This window comes from Nomascus leucogenys, chromosome 9 (genome assembly GCF_006542625.1).
Source record: "Nomascus leucogenys isolate Asia chromosome 9, Asia_NLE_v1, whole genome shotgun sequence".
In the NCBI taxonomy this organism is placed as follows: domain Eukaryota; kingdom Metazoa; phylum Chordata; class Mammalia; order Primates; family Hylobatidae; genus Nomascus; species Nomascus leucogenys.
Window position 1 is genome coordinate 93601798 of NC_044389.1, and position 19007 is coordinate 93620804.

Below are 19007 nucleotides of genomic sequence, written 5' to 3' on the forward strand. Positions count from 1 at the left end.
GTGAAGTCACAATTCTGCAATAAAAGCACCATATTAAAAGACCAATAATAATTAAAATTTGTACACAACTTGACTGTAATATGGATCCATAACAAGACAAAGCAGTATATTATCTTTGTAGAAGAAAAATATCTGTTCAATTAAGAAAAACTTGCATTTTGGAAAATTAAAATTTACAGGTTCCAAGGTGGCATAACATACTAGAAAGAGCACTAGAGGAGACAAAAGGCCCGGGTTATCAACCCAGTTTGACAACTTACTAGTTGTTGGGCAAGCTCCATCATGCCGATACTGCATGGAAATTTCTGTTGAGAGGAAGGAAAAAGGAAATCAATGAAGAAATTGCCAGTGACTCAAGGGTAAAAAAAGAAATAGGCCAGAAAAATGGAGGGAAATTCACCTAAAAAAAAGTGTAGTTAAGTAGGCCACCTAGAACTTCAAAAACAAAAATTATTAACTAATAATTGGGATGTGAGGGGGAGAACCAAATGTGATAGAATTCTCACAAATCTTAATGGGAGTGTGTGGAATATATCTGTGTTTTTACAAAGAGTGAGGAAAAGACATAAGGGCTTACAAATGAATCTGTATAACAAGTGTCTGAGGATAAAAGGCTTCATTAATGGGAGAAAGTACGATTAGCAACATGATGCACTAATATGCTTTAGATCTTTTTTTTTTTTTTGAGACAAAGTCTCACTCTGTCGCCCAGGATGGAGTGCAGTGGCACAATCTCGGCTCACTGGCTTCAAGTGATCCTCCCACCTCAGCCTTCCAAATAGCTGGGACCACAGGCACACACCACCATGCCCAGCTAATTTTTGTATTTTTAGTAGAGACAGGGTTTCACTATGTTGGCCAGGTTGGTCTGGAACTCCTGACCTGAAGTGATCTGCCTGCCTTGACCTCCCAAAGTGCTGGGATTACAGACGTGAGCCACCACTCTAGGTCTAGGTCATTCATTAGATGGGAAGAGTTTACCAAAAACATTTGAATACTATTTTCACATGGAAATCACAATTTAAGTACGACAATTTAGTTGATATTGGACCATAAACACATTATGACTTATATAGCAGCATAAAACTCATTAAGTTATACTCAGCTCACTATCTTGAACCATTCATTTTTGAGAAAGATGGCTGGGTGTGGTGGCTTACGCCTGTAATCCCAGCACTTTGAGAGGCCAAGGCGGGCACTTGAGATCATGAGTTTGAGACCTGCCTGCCCAATATGGCGAAACCCCATCTCTACTAAAAATACAAAAATTAGCCGGGCACAGTGGCGCATGCCTGTAGTCCGAGCTACTTGCAAGGCTGAGGCACAAGAATCACTTGAACAAACAGAGGTTTCAGTGAGCCGAGATTGCACCACCGCACTACAGCCTGGGTGACAGAGCAAGACTTGGTCTCAAAAAAAAAAAAAAGAAAAGAAAAGAGAAAGATAACAAATGAATAAGACATTATTACCCTTACTCTTTTATTCCACCCAAACGAGAAGAACAAGCAGAGGGTGCAGAAAACAAGGAATAAAACAGTAATAAAAGCAAAATCTGCTCAGAATATGAGAAGTTAATTTCTATATGGCTTTCTGAGGGAAAAATAATTGATAAAACTAGGACCAAGGCTGTGACTCAAAGGACCTGGGTTTGCTAATCCTGGAAACAACTGATATTCCCTTATGACTAACACTGTTGGCAAAAATTTTTTAAAGGAGGGATAACTGGGAATTCCTTGGATATTATTTAACCAAAAACACAGCCCCAAAATCCAAAACTTTTTGAGTGCTCCCATGACTCTCATGCTCATTGGTGCATTTTGGATTTCAGATTTTCAGATTAGGGATGCTCACCTGGTAAGTATATATAATGCAAGTATTCCAAAATCTCCCAAAAATCTGAAATTCTAAACACTATGGTCTCCAGAATTTTTAATAAAGGTTACTCGACCTGTACTTTGAAAGGACACAGTATGCCCCAAGAAAGGAAGTGAATGCTAAACCATCAACCTCTTGCAATTTGAGTTCTTTATGCCTCGTGTTCCATTACTGGAACCTAAGCTTGTGGGAGTTATTTATATCCTACTGCTCAAGGTCATCACCAAGGTCTGATTTTTCACACAAAAAAAGCTGCAACCTCCAGCATAAATGGGTTAATGAATATCAGACTTTTCTTAGAGAAAATAACACGATGGTTTTAGTGAAGAAAAAGATGTTCTCAACTTTCACTTTAGTAAATCATAAATTTTTGTAATGTGGTGAAGATAAATAGCAAAGAGGAAAGGACAGATTGTCAACTCTTCCAAAACTGTTTTTGACGTTTCAAAAGACCTCGTGCCTAACTGTTCAGAACCCAAAAAAATGTACGTAGGAAAGAGTTCAGTCAAAAAACGAACAAAACCTATAAGCCCCAAACTTAAAACTCTTAGAAATCACTTTTAGAAACACACTAATTTTCCATTTTGTACAAGTCACTGTAAAACAGGCCATTTATCAGGACACACTTCCATCTATAATACAAATTTTAGAATCTAAACTCTGAATTAAACATTTTATAGGTGTTTTCTAGGCTTCTACTCTAATTTGATCTACAGTTCTCAGAAAAAAATGTACTCTGCTACAATTTGAACATCTCATGAGAGAATTTTGATTACTATTAAATGTGATGCTTTTAGCCAATAATTTCAAGAGGGAATCACATTAGAACCTGACTCTACTCCTGCTTTAAATCCTAGTTGTAAAGGAGAAATAACAACATCAATAGGAGCTGTCCTATTTCACAAGGCTGTTCCAAGGATCAAACGAAAGAGTAAAGAGTTCCTAAGAAACTTACATGTACTCAAATAAGAGATTATATTAGCATTGCTAAGCTGAATGAGACAGCATTTTTTTTCTCTTCCATTAATGAAATTCTTTAATAATGGTAACTAGCCAGAATAGTTATTTTAAGAAAAAGATCATTAGCTTATCAGTTTGATTTCTTCAGTCTGGCATTAATCTCTCAATGAACCCATCCTACCCTATAAACATTACCTTCACAGTGCCACAAACACAAGCTTCCTGTTCCTATTAGGCTTTTCCCTCAAACAGACCTTTACTTTCTTTTCAGGTAATGTTGGCCTTCGTCTTCTGTCTACTTCAAAGTACAATTCAACGTCTCCATGATCCTTTCCAACTTAATAATACTTTTCATCATAAACTGGCAAAATAACTACTAAATGAAAAGCTTTAAAAATAGCCGGGCCCAGTGGCTCACACCTGTAATCCCAGCATTTTGCCAGGCTGAGGCAGGTGGATCATGAGGTCAAGAGATGGAGACCATCCTGGCCAACATGGTGAAACCCTGTCGCTATTAAAAATACAAAAACTAGCTTCCTTCCTTCCTTCCTTCCTCCCTCCCTCCCTCCCTTGCTTCCTTCCTTCCTTCCGTTTTTGTTGAGATGGTCTCCCTCTGTTGCCCAGGCTGGGGTGCGGCGACATCATCTCGGCTCACTGGAACCTCCCTGCCTCGGGCTCCCGTGATTCTCCTGCCTCGGCCTGCCGAGTGCCTGGGATTGCTGGCGCATACCACCACGCCTGGCTGGTTTTTGTATTTTTGGTGGAGACGGGGTTTCGCCGTGTTGGCCAGGCTGGTCTCCAACTCCCGACCTCAAGTGATCTGCCCGCCTCAACCTCCCGAACTGCTGGGATTACAGACGGAGTCTCGCTCACTCAATGCTCAATGTTGCCCAGGCTGGAGTGCAGTGGCGTGATCTCGGCTCGCTACAACCTCCACCTCCTAGCCGCCCGCTTTGGTTTCCCAAAGTGCTAAGATTACAGCCTCTGCCCCGCCGCCACCCCGTCTGGGAAGTGAGGAGCGCCTCTGCCGGCCGCCCGTCTGGGAAGTGAGGAGCGCCTCTGCCCGCCCCGTCTGGAGTGAGGAGCGCCTCTGGGCCGTCTGGAAGTGAGGAGCGCCTCTGCCCGGCCCCCATGTCTGGGAAGTGAGGAGCGCCTCTGCCGGCCCCCGCTGGGAGGCCGCCCCACCGTCTGGAAGTGAGGAGCGCCTCTGCCCCGCCCACCGGGGGGGGGCCTCTGCCCGGGGGGGGGGGGGGGGGGGGGGGGGGGGGGGGGGGGGGGGGGGGGGGGGGGGGGGGGGGGGGGGGGGGGCGTCTGGGAAGTGAGGAGCGCCTCTGCCTGGCCGCCCCGTCTGGCATGTGAGGAGCGCCTCTGCCCGGCCGCCACCCCGTCTAGGAAGTGAGGAGCGCCTCTGCCCAGCCGCCCCATCCGGGAAGTGAGGAGCGCCTCTGCCCGGCCGTCCCATCCGGGAAGTGAGGAGCGCCTCTGCCCGGCCGCCGCGTCTGGGATGTGAGGAGCGCCTCTGCCCGGCCGCCCCGTCTGGGAAGTGAGGAGCGCCTCTGTCCGGCCGCCCATCGTCTGGGAAGTGAGGAGGCCTCTGCCCGCCCGCCCCGTCTGGGAAGTGAGGAGCATCTCTGCCTGGCCGCCCATTGTCTGGGATGTGAGGAGCGCCTCTGCCCGGCGCCACCCCATCTAGGAAGTGAGGAGCACCTCTGCCTGGCTGCCCTGTCTGGGAAGTGAGGAGCACCTCTGCCTGGCTGCCCCGTCTGCGATGTGAGGAGCGCCTCTGCCCGGCTGCTGTGCAACATTCCAAGTGTGAAGTGACAGCCTTCGTGGTAGAATGAATGAAGACACTGGCACTGATTATATAACACCTTGGCAGCTATCTCAAGTCCTTGATGGTGGAGGTATTGGAATTATAGAAGAAAGCAAACACACAAATTTGACTAAAGGCGATTTTGTGACTTCTTTCTATTGGCCCTGGAAAACCAAGGTTATTCTGGATGGAAATAGCCTTGAAAAGGTGATATATATATGAATGTATCTGATTTTTTTTCCCCGTATAATTCTTACTTTGTGCATTTGATATTCAGTTGTGTTTGTAATCACGGAAAAATAAAAGCATATATAAAAAGAAAAAAAATACAAAAATTAGCTGAGCGTGGTGGCACGCACCTGTAGTCCCAGCTACTAGGGAGGCTGAGGCAGGGGAACTGCTTGAACTCAGGAGGCAGAGGTGGCAGTGAGCCGAGATCGGGCCACTACACTGTAGCCTGGTCAATAGAGCAAGACCAACTCGAAAAGAAAGAGAAAGAGAAAGAGAAGGAAAAGAAAAGAGAAAAGAAAAGAAAAGAAAAGAGAAAAGCTTTACAAATAAAGTAATTTGTCTTACAGCTTAGCTATAAACACTCAGAGGGCAAGTACAAAATCATACAGGATACTTCTAACCACATGACACACACTCATGAGACAACTAATGGTATTCATTCATTTTTTAAAATGATGTTTAACATTTACTATGTCCAAAGCACTGTGCTGGAAGTGGGCATACAGTGGTGTATGTCAGAAACAGCCCCTAGCCTCAGGAGTTAGTATTATAGTGAATGTTATAGTTTAACCAACAGGTGCTTACAAAGGTCATCTTCGACATTACTAAATTACCAACCTGTCATTCAAGAAAGTCAATCTTTTAAAAACAGCATCATGAAAAACAACTTGTGATGATGTAATACATAATACAGTTGTCTTCTGTGTCTGTGGGATTCCACATCTGGGGATTCAACCACCCTTGTATAGAAAATATTTGGAGGAAAAAATTGAGTCTGTACTGAATGTGTACAGACTTTTTTTCCTGTCATGATTCCCTAAGCAATATAGTATAACAACTATTTGCATAGCATTTACATGATACTAGGTATTATAAGAAATCTAGAAATGAATGATTTAAGTACACAGGAAGATGTGCATAGGTTATATGAAAATACTATGACATTTTATAACAGGAACTTGAGCATCTTGGACTTTGGTATTTATTTGCAGGAGGTCCTGGAACCAATTCCCCGTGGATGCCAAAGGATGACTGTATACATGTTCTCCTTCCTACTTATTTATTATATGGGGGGAAGCTTCTTGCTGCCACAATTACTAAATGATTTCTCAATTTCAAATTAGTCCGAAGGAAAAATTATATTTCATATATAAATATAAATATTTATATTTCATATATTTCATAAATATTTCATATTTCATACCAATATGAAACACTATTGCTGAAAGTTAAATTATTGGTTCAAATTTGTTCAGGGATCTCTTTGCTTAAAGTATGATTGAGATTACACTAGTGTGGTGTTAGAACCTCATCAGCAAACATCTGTTGAACTGTCTAATTAAATGGCCCTGGACCCAGGGAAAATGCATATCTCCATCTCTTAAAACCTAAGAGAATTCTGTCTCAGTTTCTTGTCCTATATAATAACACTTAATGCTTATTAACTGCTTAACACAGTGTGTGGCACATACTAAGTGTTCATCAACAGTTAGCAATTCTTAACTTATTATGACTAAAGCAGCGCATGAAGCCAAGCCTCTTCTAGATAAGGATACTCTTTTTACTATTATCAATAAATGTTCTGCACTAAGTCCTAAAATGTTTATTAACATATATAAAACTAAAGAATATATCTCAAATAGTTTTCAATAATCTTATTCTACGATTATAGCTTTAACAAGACATAAAATATCTTCAGAGTTTTTTTTTCTTTTTTGAGATGGAGTCTCGCTCTGTCTCCCAGGCTGGAGTGCAGTGGCCCGATCTCGGCTCACTGCAACTTCTGCCTCCCGGGTTTAAGCGATTCTCCTGCCTCAGCCTCTCTAGTAGCTGAGACTACAGGTGCGTGCCACCACGCCCAGCTAATTTTTGTATTTTTAGTAGAGACCGGGTTTCACCATGTTGGCCAGGACTGTCTCAATCTCTTGACCTCACGTGACCCGCCCACCTCGGCCTCCCAAAGTACTGGGATTACAGGCGTGAGTCACCATGCCCAGCCCCAGAGTAATTTTTTTTTTTTTTTTTTTTTTTTTTTTTTTTTTTTTTTTTGAGACGGAGTCTCACTCTGTCACCCAGGCTGGAGTGCAGTGGCATGATCTCGGCTCACTGAGAGCTCCGCCTCTCAGGTTCACGCCATTCTCCTGCCTCAGCCTCTCCAAGTAGCTGCGACTACAGGCACTCGCCACCATGCTCGGCTACTTTTTTGTATTTTTAGTAGAGACGGGGTTTCACCGTGGTCTCCATCTCCTGACCTCGTGATCCGCCTGCCTCAGCCTCCCAAAGTGCTGGGATTACAAGCGTGAGCCACTGTGCCCGGCTGCCCCAGAGTAATTTTTAAACACAACGTTTTAAAAATTTCTTGGCAGATAAATTTCTTAGGTCATTTATTTTTGTGAACTAATATTTACAAGAATTTCCCCCTAACTTACTATGTTTACCTAATGGTAAGGTAAGCGATACGAACCCTTTTTTTCTGCCACAGGAGCACCACAAACACTGCCCTCTGAAAGCAATCATCCTATGAGAAACACTATTCCTCACACCTAACATCTCCCCAAATCTGTAACAGATAGGAAAATATTTTCAGGGATGTAAATCAGTATCTTAATTTTATTAATTTGAAAATGTGTTTCAAATAAGCATTCCAATGTAATTTCTGAAATTTAGAAATTCCCAGACTATGCTTCCTAACTACAGAAAATCAGTGAAGAGGTCTCCCCACAAAAGCAAATCTAGGCTTTATTTTCTTGGTAAGGTACTCATGTGATTGATTACTATGCCTCTTGCCAAAAATGAAGAGAAATTCAATTTTTTGATTAAATTTGTCTAAAGGTACTTTTTGTGACAAGGGGGCTTACTGCTAAGGCCTTCTAGTTTCAAAGGAAACATATAAATAAAAGCATACATTCAAATATGCAATATATTTAAACCTTTTCTATGAACTTCTTTCTAACTACAATTTATATACATACTTTCCCCCTCTAAAATAGTGAGCCTCAACCAGAGGTAGTTTTGGTCCCCTGGACACATTTAACACATTAAACAATGTTTGGAGACATTTTTTATTCCCACTGTGGGAAGGGAGCGTGTGATGATGCTCTTGGCCTGTAGGGGGCAGGGACTGGGGATTCTGGTAAATATCCTGCAATACATTAACATGAAGACTTGTCCCATCCAAATTGTCAATAACGCTAACATTGATAAATCCTGCTCTAGAATCTCTAGAAGCATTAAGCTTCTAGAGATTCCACTCATTTCTGAATACAAAGAAACTCCCGGCTATGTGATCTTGGGTACCTTATTTTACCTTTCAAAGCCTCAGTGTTACCAGCTGTAAAATGAGGACATCTCATAACTGTTGTTAAATGAGAAAATAAATATTAACAGAACTGGCACATAACAAATCACAGTTATTGTTACTATTTCTCACATCTGACCTTTACATATGATATTCTCTCTCTTGAACTGGTCTTTTTTATGTTTGTTTACTGAAGTTACTGCTGTGTATTCACAACTATTAAAACAATCTGAAATTTTGTATTTATAAAATAAACATGAACATTCTTCGTTAAATTGTATCATTTTTCCATACCATTTCCTACCTACCCTTGCCACCAACTAATAGAACAAATACAATCCATAATAATTTATCTTAGCTAAATTCTTGTTATTTCAACAATCAGAAATCTAAAACTAGAAGAAAGGTTTCAACACGTATTGAAAACCATTTATCTTAAATTCAAGATGCAATTTAAAAGATAAATGCTGACATTTCAGTTAACATCAACTGTTAAGGGTCTGTCTAAAAACATGCAATTTGAAGAAATTTTTAAAAATTGAAAATAACATTCATAATACAAATTGCAAGTTACAGAAACATCCCAATGGTGTGAATAACAATGTATATCAACTCACTTGTCTTATAATAAAAAGAATGGTAAAATCATGAAGTATATTTGAAAACAAAATTAAATCATTTCAGGTATCTCCTGAAATAAAATGTGACTGCTAGATTCTATAAATTAAAATCATTTATCACTGATATAAAAATGTCTCAGGATAGGGTAATTCAAGTAATATCTATGTGAGGAGTCGTTTAGAAAATGATGACTAAAATCGAAGTTTAGAGAAAGGGAGCTCAAAACAAAACAAAAACCAAAGGGTAAAAACTCTCACACCCTAAATGTAAATTCTGCATTTAAAAAAAAAAAAAAATACTGTGCAGGTGAAACAAAAACAGGAAATAAATTCTGTTTTGTAAGTAATGAATGACCAATAGATTGTTTAGCCTACATTTAATTAAGTAAAATCAAATTAGTGCCGAACATCTTTCCCAAAAACCAAATCATCTAAGACTTTAAGATATTTTTGTATTTTCCATTTGAAAATTTAAAAACTGAGAAATTTCACTTTGTCATTTATTAATTCCAAGTATTATCGTAACAACAGTTGAAAACATTTTGAGACAGAAGAAGGGAGGTGGTGGGAGTGAAGGAGAAAAATAATAGGCAAACCCCTACCTGAACCAACTGGAGATGAGCCAACACTGAGGCTCTGTAAACTTCCATTCCTGAGCAATGTAGGAGATTTCTGCAGACTAGAGCTTGTTATGCTTCCTGCAGCTGATGCTACAGATGATGTTGGTGAAGCAGAAGAAACTGAGAGATGAGAAACATTCTCTTGATTTTTGTTTCCTTTGGGTCTACCAGGCCCATGCTTACTTTGTTTATTTCCTTTCCTTTTCTTTTCCTTTACAGTTTCTTCTTCTATGCCAGAAGTTTGAGCCCGCTTATATCCTGCTGTAGGAAGGCTGGAATTACCCAAATCTCCAGGTGAATTTTCAAAGCTTTTAGGCTGTGAAGTAACAGCTGAGGTTGAAGGGAGGCCAATTAAGGTACTAAAACTATTTACCCCCCCTTCCTGGCTTCCAGACTCTCCTTTATGTACATCTTTGGTTGCTGATGACTGTTGGGAGTGAGAGTAACTGTCATTACGCAGATCTGAGTCTGTAAAGCTCAGGAAATCCTGGGGAGACTGCACTGAACTTCCAGAAGATGATTTTACACTGCCTGGAGTTCCTGAAAAACTGCCTGTAGTTTAAAAAAAAAAAAAAAAAAAAAGGTTGGGGGGGTGGGGACAGAAAAATTGGATGCTAAAGTTCCCATAAGCAGCAGACATGACATAATCATTAAAGAGTTAAAAAAATTAACTACAACACTTAGGACATCAGTATATTAAGACTTGTCAAATTTATCCCCAAAATTACCTTTAAAAATATGTGTCATTTTACAGATGGTATTAAATGTTTACTGTGGAATTGCAAGCTATTACTTAAATAATTATTAAGATATAAGATGTGCTTTATTTCACCTACCTTTTGCCACAGCAACATTCTGCAATTCTCCCCCAAACACCTCGTGTATGCCTGAGGAAGGACTAAAGAACAGTAGTCTCCTTTCCACAGTCATGCAAGACCTAACAAGACTATAATCTGACTCTAAATGTCTAGGGGAACTTCTTTTTTGAATATTGAAGGTATGATTGAAAATGTTCCCAATATACAATAAGAACTTAAGATGTTTCCTAGGTTATGAGTACTAAGTTTTAACTTTAGGACATACCAGTGATTGTTATAGTTCAGCTGAATCTACCACAATAGAAAATGGATTTGACAAAATAATGATCATATGGAATCTAATCTATACCTCACATTCTCCCAATCCAATTTTCATGGAACTTCATAAAGAAATCAGCCACCACTGCTTATTCTTTCTTTAAAGAACATCAGTACCCCACCATACCATTCTAAGATATAAGAACCTTAGGCTGGGCGCAGTGGCTCATGCCTGTAATCCCAGCACTTTGGGAGGCCGAAGCGGGAGGATCATGAGAGGTCAGGAGTTCGAGACCACCCTGACCAACATGGTGAAACCCCGACTCTACTAAAAATACAAAAACAAGCCGGGCGTGGTGGCGCGTGCCTCTAATCCCAGCTACTCAGGAGGCTGAACCCGTCTCTACAAAAAACTTAAAAATGAGCTGGGCATGGTGACGCATGCTTGTGGTCCCATCTACTTGGCAGACAAAGGTGGAGGCAAAAGCTAATTGAGGGTCTGAAGCGGGAAGAATGCTTGAGCCCAGGAGGTCAACCTTGCAGTGAGCCATGATCACACGATTGCCCTCCAGCCTGGGCAACAAAGCAAGGCCCTGTCTCAAAACACACACACACACACACACACACACACACACACACACACTGAAAACCTAGAAAACAGGTTAGTGTGTTAACCTGTTAAACTTCAAACTTTATAACAAATGCATTATTAATCAACAACTTATTTACTGAGACCTATCTAAATCCCCTAAAAATTGTCCAGTATTTGTTTATCTACTAAAAAATGTAAACCTTGATTGTATTTATTTATTTAGTGGGTTTTATCGTTTGCTTTTGGTTTTTTGTTTGTTTTTTGAGGCAGGGTCTTGTTCTGTCGCCTAGGCTGGAGTGCAGTGGCACAATCACGGCTCACTGTAGCTTCAACCACCCCGGGTCAAGCAATCCTCGCACTTTAGCCTCCTGAGGAGCTGGGGCCACAGGCAGACATCACCAAGCCTGGCTAATTTTGTTTGCCTGTCCAAGGAGACAGGGTCTCACTCTGTCACCCAGGCTGGAATGCAGTAGTGCAATCTCAGCTCACTGCAGCCTCAGCCTCCTCGGCTCAAGCAATCCTCCCACCTCGGCCTCTGAAGTAGCTGGGACTATAGGCATGTGCCACCATGCCTGGCTAATTTTGTACTTTTTAGAGAGACAGGGTTTTGCCATGTTGCCTAGGCTGATCTCCAACTCCTAAGCTCAGAGGGTCCACCTGACTGAGCCTCATAAAATACTGGGATTACAGGCATGAGCCACTGTGCCCAGTTCACACCCAGCCAATTTTTAAATTTTTTGTAGAGGTGGGGTCTTACCACGTTGCCCAAGCTGGCCTCAAGAGTTCTGCCCGCCTCAACATCACAAACTGCTAGGATTATAGATGTGAGCCACGATGCCCGGCCAACCTTCATTGTTTTTAATGTTTAGGAAATATAAATAAAAAACATTTATGGAAAAGACGCCAGGAACAGTGTCTCACACCTGTAATCCTAGCACTTTGGAAGGCCAAGGCAGGAGGATCACCTGAGGTCAGCAGTTCGAGACCAGCCTGGCCAACATGGTGAAATCCCATCTCTACTAAAATACAAAAACTGGCCAGGCATGGTGGCATGCACCTGTAATCCCAGCTACTGAAGAGGCCGAGGCACAAGAATCACTTGAACCTGAGAGGCGGAGGTTGCAGTGAGCCGAGATCGTGCCACTGCACTCCAGCCCAGGCAACAGAGCGAGATTCTGTCTCAAACAAAAAGAAGGACTGTTCTACAGAACTCAAAGCAAAGCTCCGACTTTTATTACTTTTCTCCCCAATTTTAAGCATTATTCCATATCTAGTTAAACATTAAAATTACAATTCAATTCTGGAAGCACAAATCATATTATAAAAGGAAAGAAAAAGTACCTATTAAAAAAATTTAATAGGAAACACTAACTTTAAAGTAATCTTACTACAGCAACTAATCATATAATAATCTAGAACATCCATTAGTTATAAGTTCAAAAAAAAACAATTCTTTTACAAAGCATAACTATTATTAACCATCTTAAAAACAAGTATTTTAACTAAAACATCACTAATACCTTGAGGAAAAGGGCTAGCTGCTGACACAGTTGTTCCTGGATTTCTTCCACCACCAGGCTTTCTTCCCCTTTGACCTGAGCTGTGAGCTGAAGATTTCTTCCCTTTGCCCTCTGACCCTCTAGTCTCTGAAACATCTTTTCCACTAGAGGTGTGTGCAGAGACTTCCTGGAAATTTGCATTTGTAAATCGTGCAGTAGTATCTTCCAAGCGCTTCAATGATCCAGATATAGAGTTGTTGCTAGTGCTTGTGTAAGTCTAACATTTTGATTCAAAAAGGGAAGGAAAAAGAGTTGATTACATTTTAGTTACAGAAAACAATGGGTGCCACATTAATAAGAGCTTGCAGAATAAACACAAAGTTTCTGTTCTAAAAATAAGTCAGTTCACCTAAGAAAATCATCCAAAAACAATTTAAGTCTATTATAATTACTTTAAAAAAAAAAAGAAAACAAAAGAAAAAGCATAGACAATTTAAAGATGGCTGTTTCAGGATCAAATTGCAACAACTTGTAAAAGTATGTATTAGTTATATTTATGAACTGACACACAGTAATACTGAAGATACTCATTTGTCAAGCAACATCATTTTTTTTTTTTAACAATGTCTACACTTCCTAGACATGAAATTAAAATAAGCTTTAGTGTTCAACACAGGAAGGTGACAATAAGGGAACTAAGGTGCTACAAATCCATTAGAGGACCATATCCATGAGTTTATAAGGCTAGTGGAGGACAGAGCAAAACTTTTTAAGGAATTCAGGTGAGGGCCCCTTTGCAAAAAAAAGAAAGATTTGAAACAGAAATCATTTTTCCAATTGTTATGTTGAGGAAAAAGTTATATATCACAAAGGTAAGATTTTATAACTATCCCTAAAAGTGGTTCTCAATCATTCCCTTGATCTGCATTTGTTAGGGAAAAAAGATGAAGATTTGTATAGTTTCCAGTTTTAGCAATAATTTTTAAGACAAGGTATACCCAAATAATGGCAAATAAAATGACTACATGAAAGTGTATTATACCAGATGCACATTTATCACCATGTTTTGAAATCAAAGGTTTATAAAGTCCATAAGGGCAAAGGTTTTGATGTTGCCATTAAGTTCACTAAAGTATCTGAGGCACGCACAGCATAAAGTTCACTAAGTGCTTGCTACATAATCAGCACTAAATTTTTGTTGGATAAGTGAATACTTTATCTATCTAAAATCTCTGCCATAAAAATGAAAAAAATCTGAAAATATGCAAAAGTGAATTTTCCCACATACAGCCACCACTCAACACAAACAATCAGATGAATACGAAAAACGAGAACATGACAATAAAATCAAGCTTCAAAATGGCTGGCATTTTTAGCAAAAACAATTTCAAAAAGAGGAATAAGAGAAGAAATTAAGTGTTTGGAAAACCAAATCTTGCTGCTTTTCTGTCACCCTGTTGCCATCCCCAGCCCCCATCATCTCAGTGCCAATAACGGACATTCATCATTAAATAGAAGAAATATTTCATAAAAACAAAGTACTCCACTATTCTAACAAACTATAATCCACAAACAAGAACAAACGTTTCAAAGTAAGTTTAAAAGGAAAAAAAAAAAATCCCATTTTACAAACCAATTACATTTAAGCTGATAAAACTTCATGGCTTACTTTAGAAATATGAACCTTTTCCATGCTGGGCAGGTCAATTTGGAAACCACCCCACCTCATTTTTCAAATACTTTTTCCAATTACTTGAGTTGATCCTGAGGTTCTCCATTCCTCTCACATCTGATCCTTGCATGACCTAGTGAAGTTTAAAAGTCATCTAAGAAAACACAGTGGTGTTCTTCGCTCGTATTTTTGCTCATGTATCAAATAAAGAATGGAGAGAAAATTGGGTAGAGTACTACAAATGGAAATACACTATTCACTTCCACATGACAATCTACATTAGAGATGGTCATTTTTCCCACTTATTTAACAGAACATCCTTGCTCAAACCCTCAAGTATAAATCTGTCCAGAAAAACCCATGAAAACATGACATTTGGAAGAAACAGTATTACAGAGCAATAAAACAATCAAATTTCAGTGACAAAAAATCATATTAAAACCACAACGGAACATTTTTTAAATGTCCAAACCTACGTTTCAGAACATAATCAGACTTAATGTGAAAAAAATGAATTTTAGCTTTAGATGTTAACAATTTTTAAATTATACATAATGACACCAACTAAGGCAATGCAGGGTTCATTCAAAGAGAAACCTCTATTTTAATTCCACGTTTAAAAGTGATTTTAAAAGTACTTGTTCCATAATGTGCTGTTGGGACAATATGGCACTAGGGAATTCCATTATAAATATACAACGATCAACTCAAAATCGAAGAAAAGACAGGTAAAAGGAGACCAGAGGGAGGTGGGAGATGGCTGAAAGACACACTATGAGTAAGCCCCAGACTAAATTCACAAAATCTTGTTTCCTCACTTTTGTATTCTAAATGTCTATCATAGTATGAACATCTCACTGCTCTGAGTGTAATTCTTGTATATAATAATACTTATTTTTAATGCAAATTGGACCACAAAATGCAAACTACTTCATTTGGTGCTCTACTGAAAAATATAAGATCTTTTTTTGTTGTTGTTCTTTTCTATATTTGGCTGTATTGAGAGTCTCTGAAGTGCTGCATAAATACTTTGTTCTACATTGTGATTTACAGGCAACTTAATCTTTTAAAAGGCTAATTCAGAATACACGTCATTTTTATTTCATGGCTAACTATTAGTCCTAAGATAAGCTGCAACACCAATATACCTACACAATAGCATTAAGTGGGAACAAAAATTATTTACTTCAAATAAAAATGTAAAACTAGATCCAAAATTAAACAATGACTCTATAAGATTGGTGACGAGAAGTGCTATGCCTTCAACCATTAGAAAACATAATGTGCTGGTTAGAATTTTAAAATAAAATTATGAACTATTCAAGTGTCCCATAAAAACCACAAACTTCGTACCAAGCCAACCTTGAGACTACAACATGTAAACTACCCAACATAAATCACCAAAAGAATGAGTACATTAAAAAAATAAAATAACAGTGAGCTGTAGAACAAACTTAAGTAGCCTAATTTACATGCTACTAGAATACTCAAAAAGAATGGGAGGATCAAAACAAACGAACAAAAAATCCCCACAAAACTGAAGAAATAATAGTAGGAAAAATTATAAAATTCATGGAAAAAACCCACAGTTTAAGAACCTCAAGTAACCCCAAGAAAAATAAATATGAAGAAAAGTAAATGAACTCAGTTCATTATCAAATTGCTTATCATTAAAAACCAATGATAAAGAGGAAATGTTACAAGAAACCAGGCTTTTCTTTTTTCTTAAGGATGTCTTACATGCCAAAAACAAAGATTAAGAATGAAAGCAAAATCTTCCCTGAAAACATTCAATCTAGAAAACAGGAGAGTACTAAAAGAAAAAACTGTCAACTTAGAATTGAACAGGCAGCTATTATAAAATATCTTTCTAAAACAAATACAAAATTAAGGCTTTTTTTGGATATAAAAGCTGAAAGAACTAATCACAAGCAGACCAACACTACAATAAAATACTAAAAGAACTATTTCAGGCAAATAATAAATGAAATGTGAATATACCAAAAAGAAAGAAGAGCATTAGAAATGTTCATTGCTAATGGTAAATATAGTACAGAGAGATGATGATGATGTGAAATTTCTCATCACACCACTCAAAATAGTGTGCAAATTATAATATATTTACTTCTGGAATTTTCCATTCAATATTTTTCAGACCTCAGTTGACTGAAGATAACTGAAACTGTGAAAAGAGATAAGGAAGGAGTAACAGACAAACAGTAAAAATGGTAAATAATAAAGACTTGTTCATTATTTTACTTTTTTCTTTTTTCGAGACGGAGTCTCACTCTGTCGCCAGGCTGGAGTGCAGTGGTATGATCTCAGCTCACTGCAACCTCCACCACCCGGGTTCCAATGATTCTCCTGCCTCAGCCTTCCCAGTAGCTGGGACTATAGGCGACTGCAACCATGCCCAGCTAATTTTTGTATTTTTAGTAGAGAGGGGTTTCACCAAGTTGAGCAGGATGGTCTTGATTTCTTGACCTCGTGATCCACCCACTTTGGCCTTCCAAAGTGCTTGGGAGTATAGGCATGAGCCACAGCGCCTGGCCTATTTTAAACTCTTTACAAGACAGATGATGTAGAGCAAACGCAGTAACAATAAATTGTGTTTTATAATATATATTAAAAAAAAGTGGTAAAAATAGCACAAAACCAAAAGGGTAGAAGTATACAGCTACAAGGTTCTTATACTATATGTAAACTAGTATACTATTGCTTGAAGGTAAACTCTGATAGGCTAACAATGCTATACTGTAGTCTCTAAATCAAACAATGCAATATAATAAAAAATTATTGCAAATCAGGCAAAACTGAATCATAAAAAAAGTTCAATCAAACATACAGCAGAGAGAGAGAGACAGAGAGAGAGAGACAGAAGGGAAGAGAAATGATGGGCAAAAAGAAAAGGATTAGCAAATGTTAGATTAAAATACAACTACACAGAGGCCAGGTGCAGTGGCTCACACTGTAATCCCAGAACTTTTGTAGGCCAAGGCAGGCAGATCAACTAAGGTCAGGAGTTCGAGACCAGCCTGGCCAACATGGTAAAACCCTATCTCTACCAAAAAATAAAAAACTTAGCCACATGTGGTGGTGTGCACCTGTAGTCTCAGCTAGTCAGGAGACTGAAGTGGGAGAATCACTTGAACCCAGGAGGCGGAGGTTGCCATGAGCAGAGATCAAGCTACTGCACTCCAGCCTGGGAGACAGAGCGAGACCCTGTCTCAATAATAACAGTATTATAATAAAACACCACCACTCAGAGAATCATATTATATGTAAATTCTCTAAACATCCCAATTAAAAAGCAAAGATTGCAACAATGAATGAATAAACTCAAACCATGACTATACGCTGCCTTAAAGAAACCTATTTTGGCTGGGCGCAGTGGCTCACACCTGTAATCCCAGCTGTTTAGGAGGCGGAGGAGGGCAGATCACCTGAGGTAAAGAGCTGGAGATCAGCCTGACCAACATGCAGAAACCCTGTATCTACTAAAAATACAAAATTAGCCGGGTGCGGTGGCACATACCTGTAATCCCAGCTATTCGGGAGGCTGAGGCAGGAGAATCGCTTAAAACCAGGCGGCGGAGGTTGTGGTGAACCAAAATCGCGCCATTGCACTCCAGCCTGGGCAACGAGAGTGAAACCCCCCCTTAAAAACAAACAAGCAAACAAAAAAGAAGCCTATTTTAGGTTAAATTAACTTCAGGCCATGCGCAGTGGCTCGCGCCTGTAATTCCAGCACTTTAAGAGGCCGAGACAGGCGGATCACTTGAGGCCAAGAGTTCAGGACCAGCCTGGCCAACATGGTGAAACCCCGTGTCTACTAAGAATAAAAAACTAGCCAGGCGTGGTGACGCACACCTGCAATCCCAGCTACTTGGAAGTCTGAGGCAGGAGAATCACTTGCACCCAGGAGGCAGAGGTTGCAATGAGCTGAGATCATGCTAGTGCACTCCAGCCTGGGTGACAGAGAGAGACTCTATCTCAAAAAAAAAAAAAGAAAAAAGAAAAGAAACCTATTTTAAATATAAAGGCACAAAGAAAGTATAAGCATGGGAAAAGAAACATCAGGCTAAAGCTAATCAATAGAAAGCTAAATTCACCATATTAATATCAACCAGTAGATTTCACAACAAAGAATATTAACAAAATACAGTGGCTTACTCATCAAGAAGATACAAAAATCCTAATTGTTTCTGCACCTAATACCCATCACTCACAATAACTGACAGAACAAACAGGCAAAAAACGAGTAAGGATATAGACAACTTAATATAAATCAACTTGACCTAATGGACATTTACAGAAAAACTCCACACAACTGCAAACGAATACACATTCATTCTTTCAAAATACACATAGAGCCGGGCGCAGTGGCTCACGCCTGTAATCCCAGCACTTTGGGAGGCTGAGGGGGCAGGTCACAAGGTCAAGAGATTGAGACCATCCTGACCAACATGGTGAAACCCTGTCTCTGCTAAAAATACAAAAATTAGCCGGGTAAGTCCCAGCTACTCGGGAAGCTGAAAGAGGAGAATTGCTTGAACCTGGGAGGCGGAGGCTGCAGTGAGCTGAGATCGCGCCACTGCACTCCAGCCTGGGGACAGAGGGAGACTCTATCTCCCAAAAAAAGAAAAACAACAACAACAACAACAAACAAAAAAACCACAGACACAGAATATTTAACAAGATAATCCATGTTCTGCATACCTTAAAAGGAATGGTAATACAAAAATACTAAA

At 39.5% G+C, this 19007-nt stretch overlaps 1 protein-coding gene across 9 annotated transcripts in view; it reads right to left on the bottom strand.

Moving 5' to 3' along the window:
* The window catches only part of MLLT10 (MLLT10 histone lysine methyltransferase DOT1L cofactor), a 212401-nt gene that overhangs the window by 62113 nt on the left and 131281 nt on the right, over positions 1-19007 (bottom strand). For 7 of the 9 annotated variants that reach the window (XM_030819221.1, XM_030819217.1, XM_030819218.1 and 4 more), the window contains 3 exons: positions 12606-12861; positions 9400-9969; positions 261-305 (listed from right to left, as the gene is read on the bottom strand). In XM_030819221.1, the coding sequence (XP_030675081.1) occupies positions 261-305; positions 9400-9969; positions 12606-12861 (871 nt within the window). Of the gene's footprint in view, positions 1-260; positions 306-9399; positions 9970-12605; positions 12862-14253; positions 14390-19007 lie in introns of all 9 variants that reach the window. The other 2 variants (XM_030819225.1, XM_030819220.1) reach the window with 2 other exon arrangements.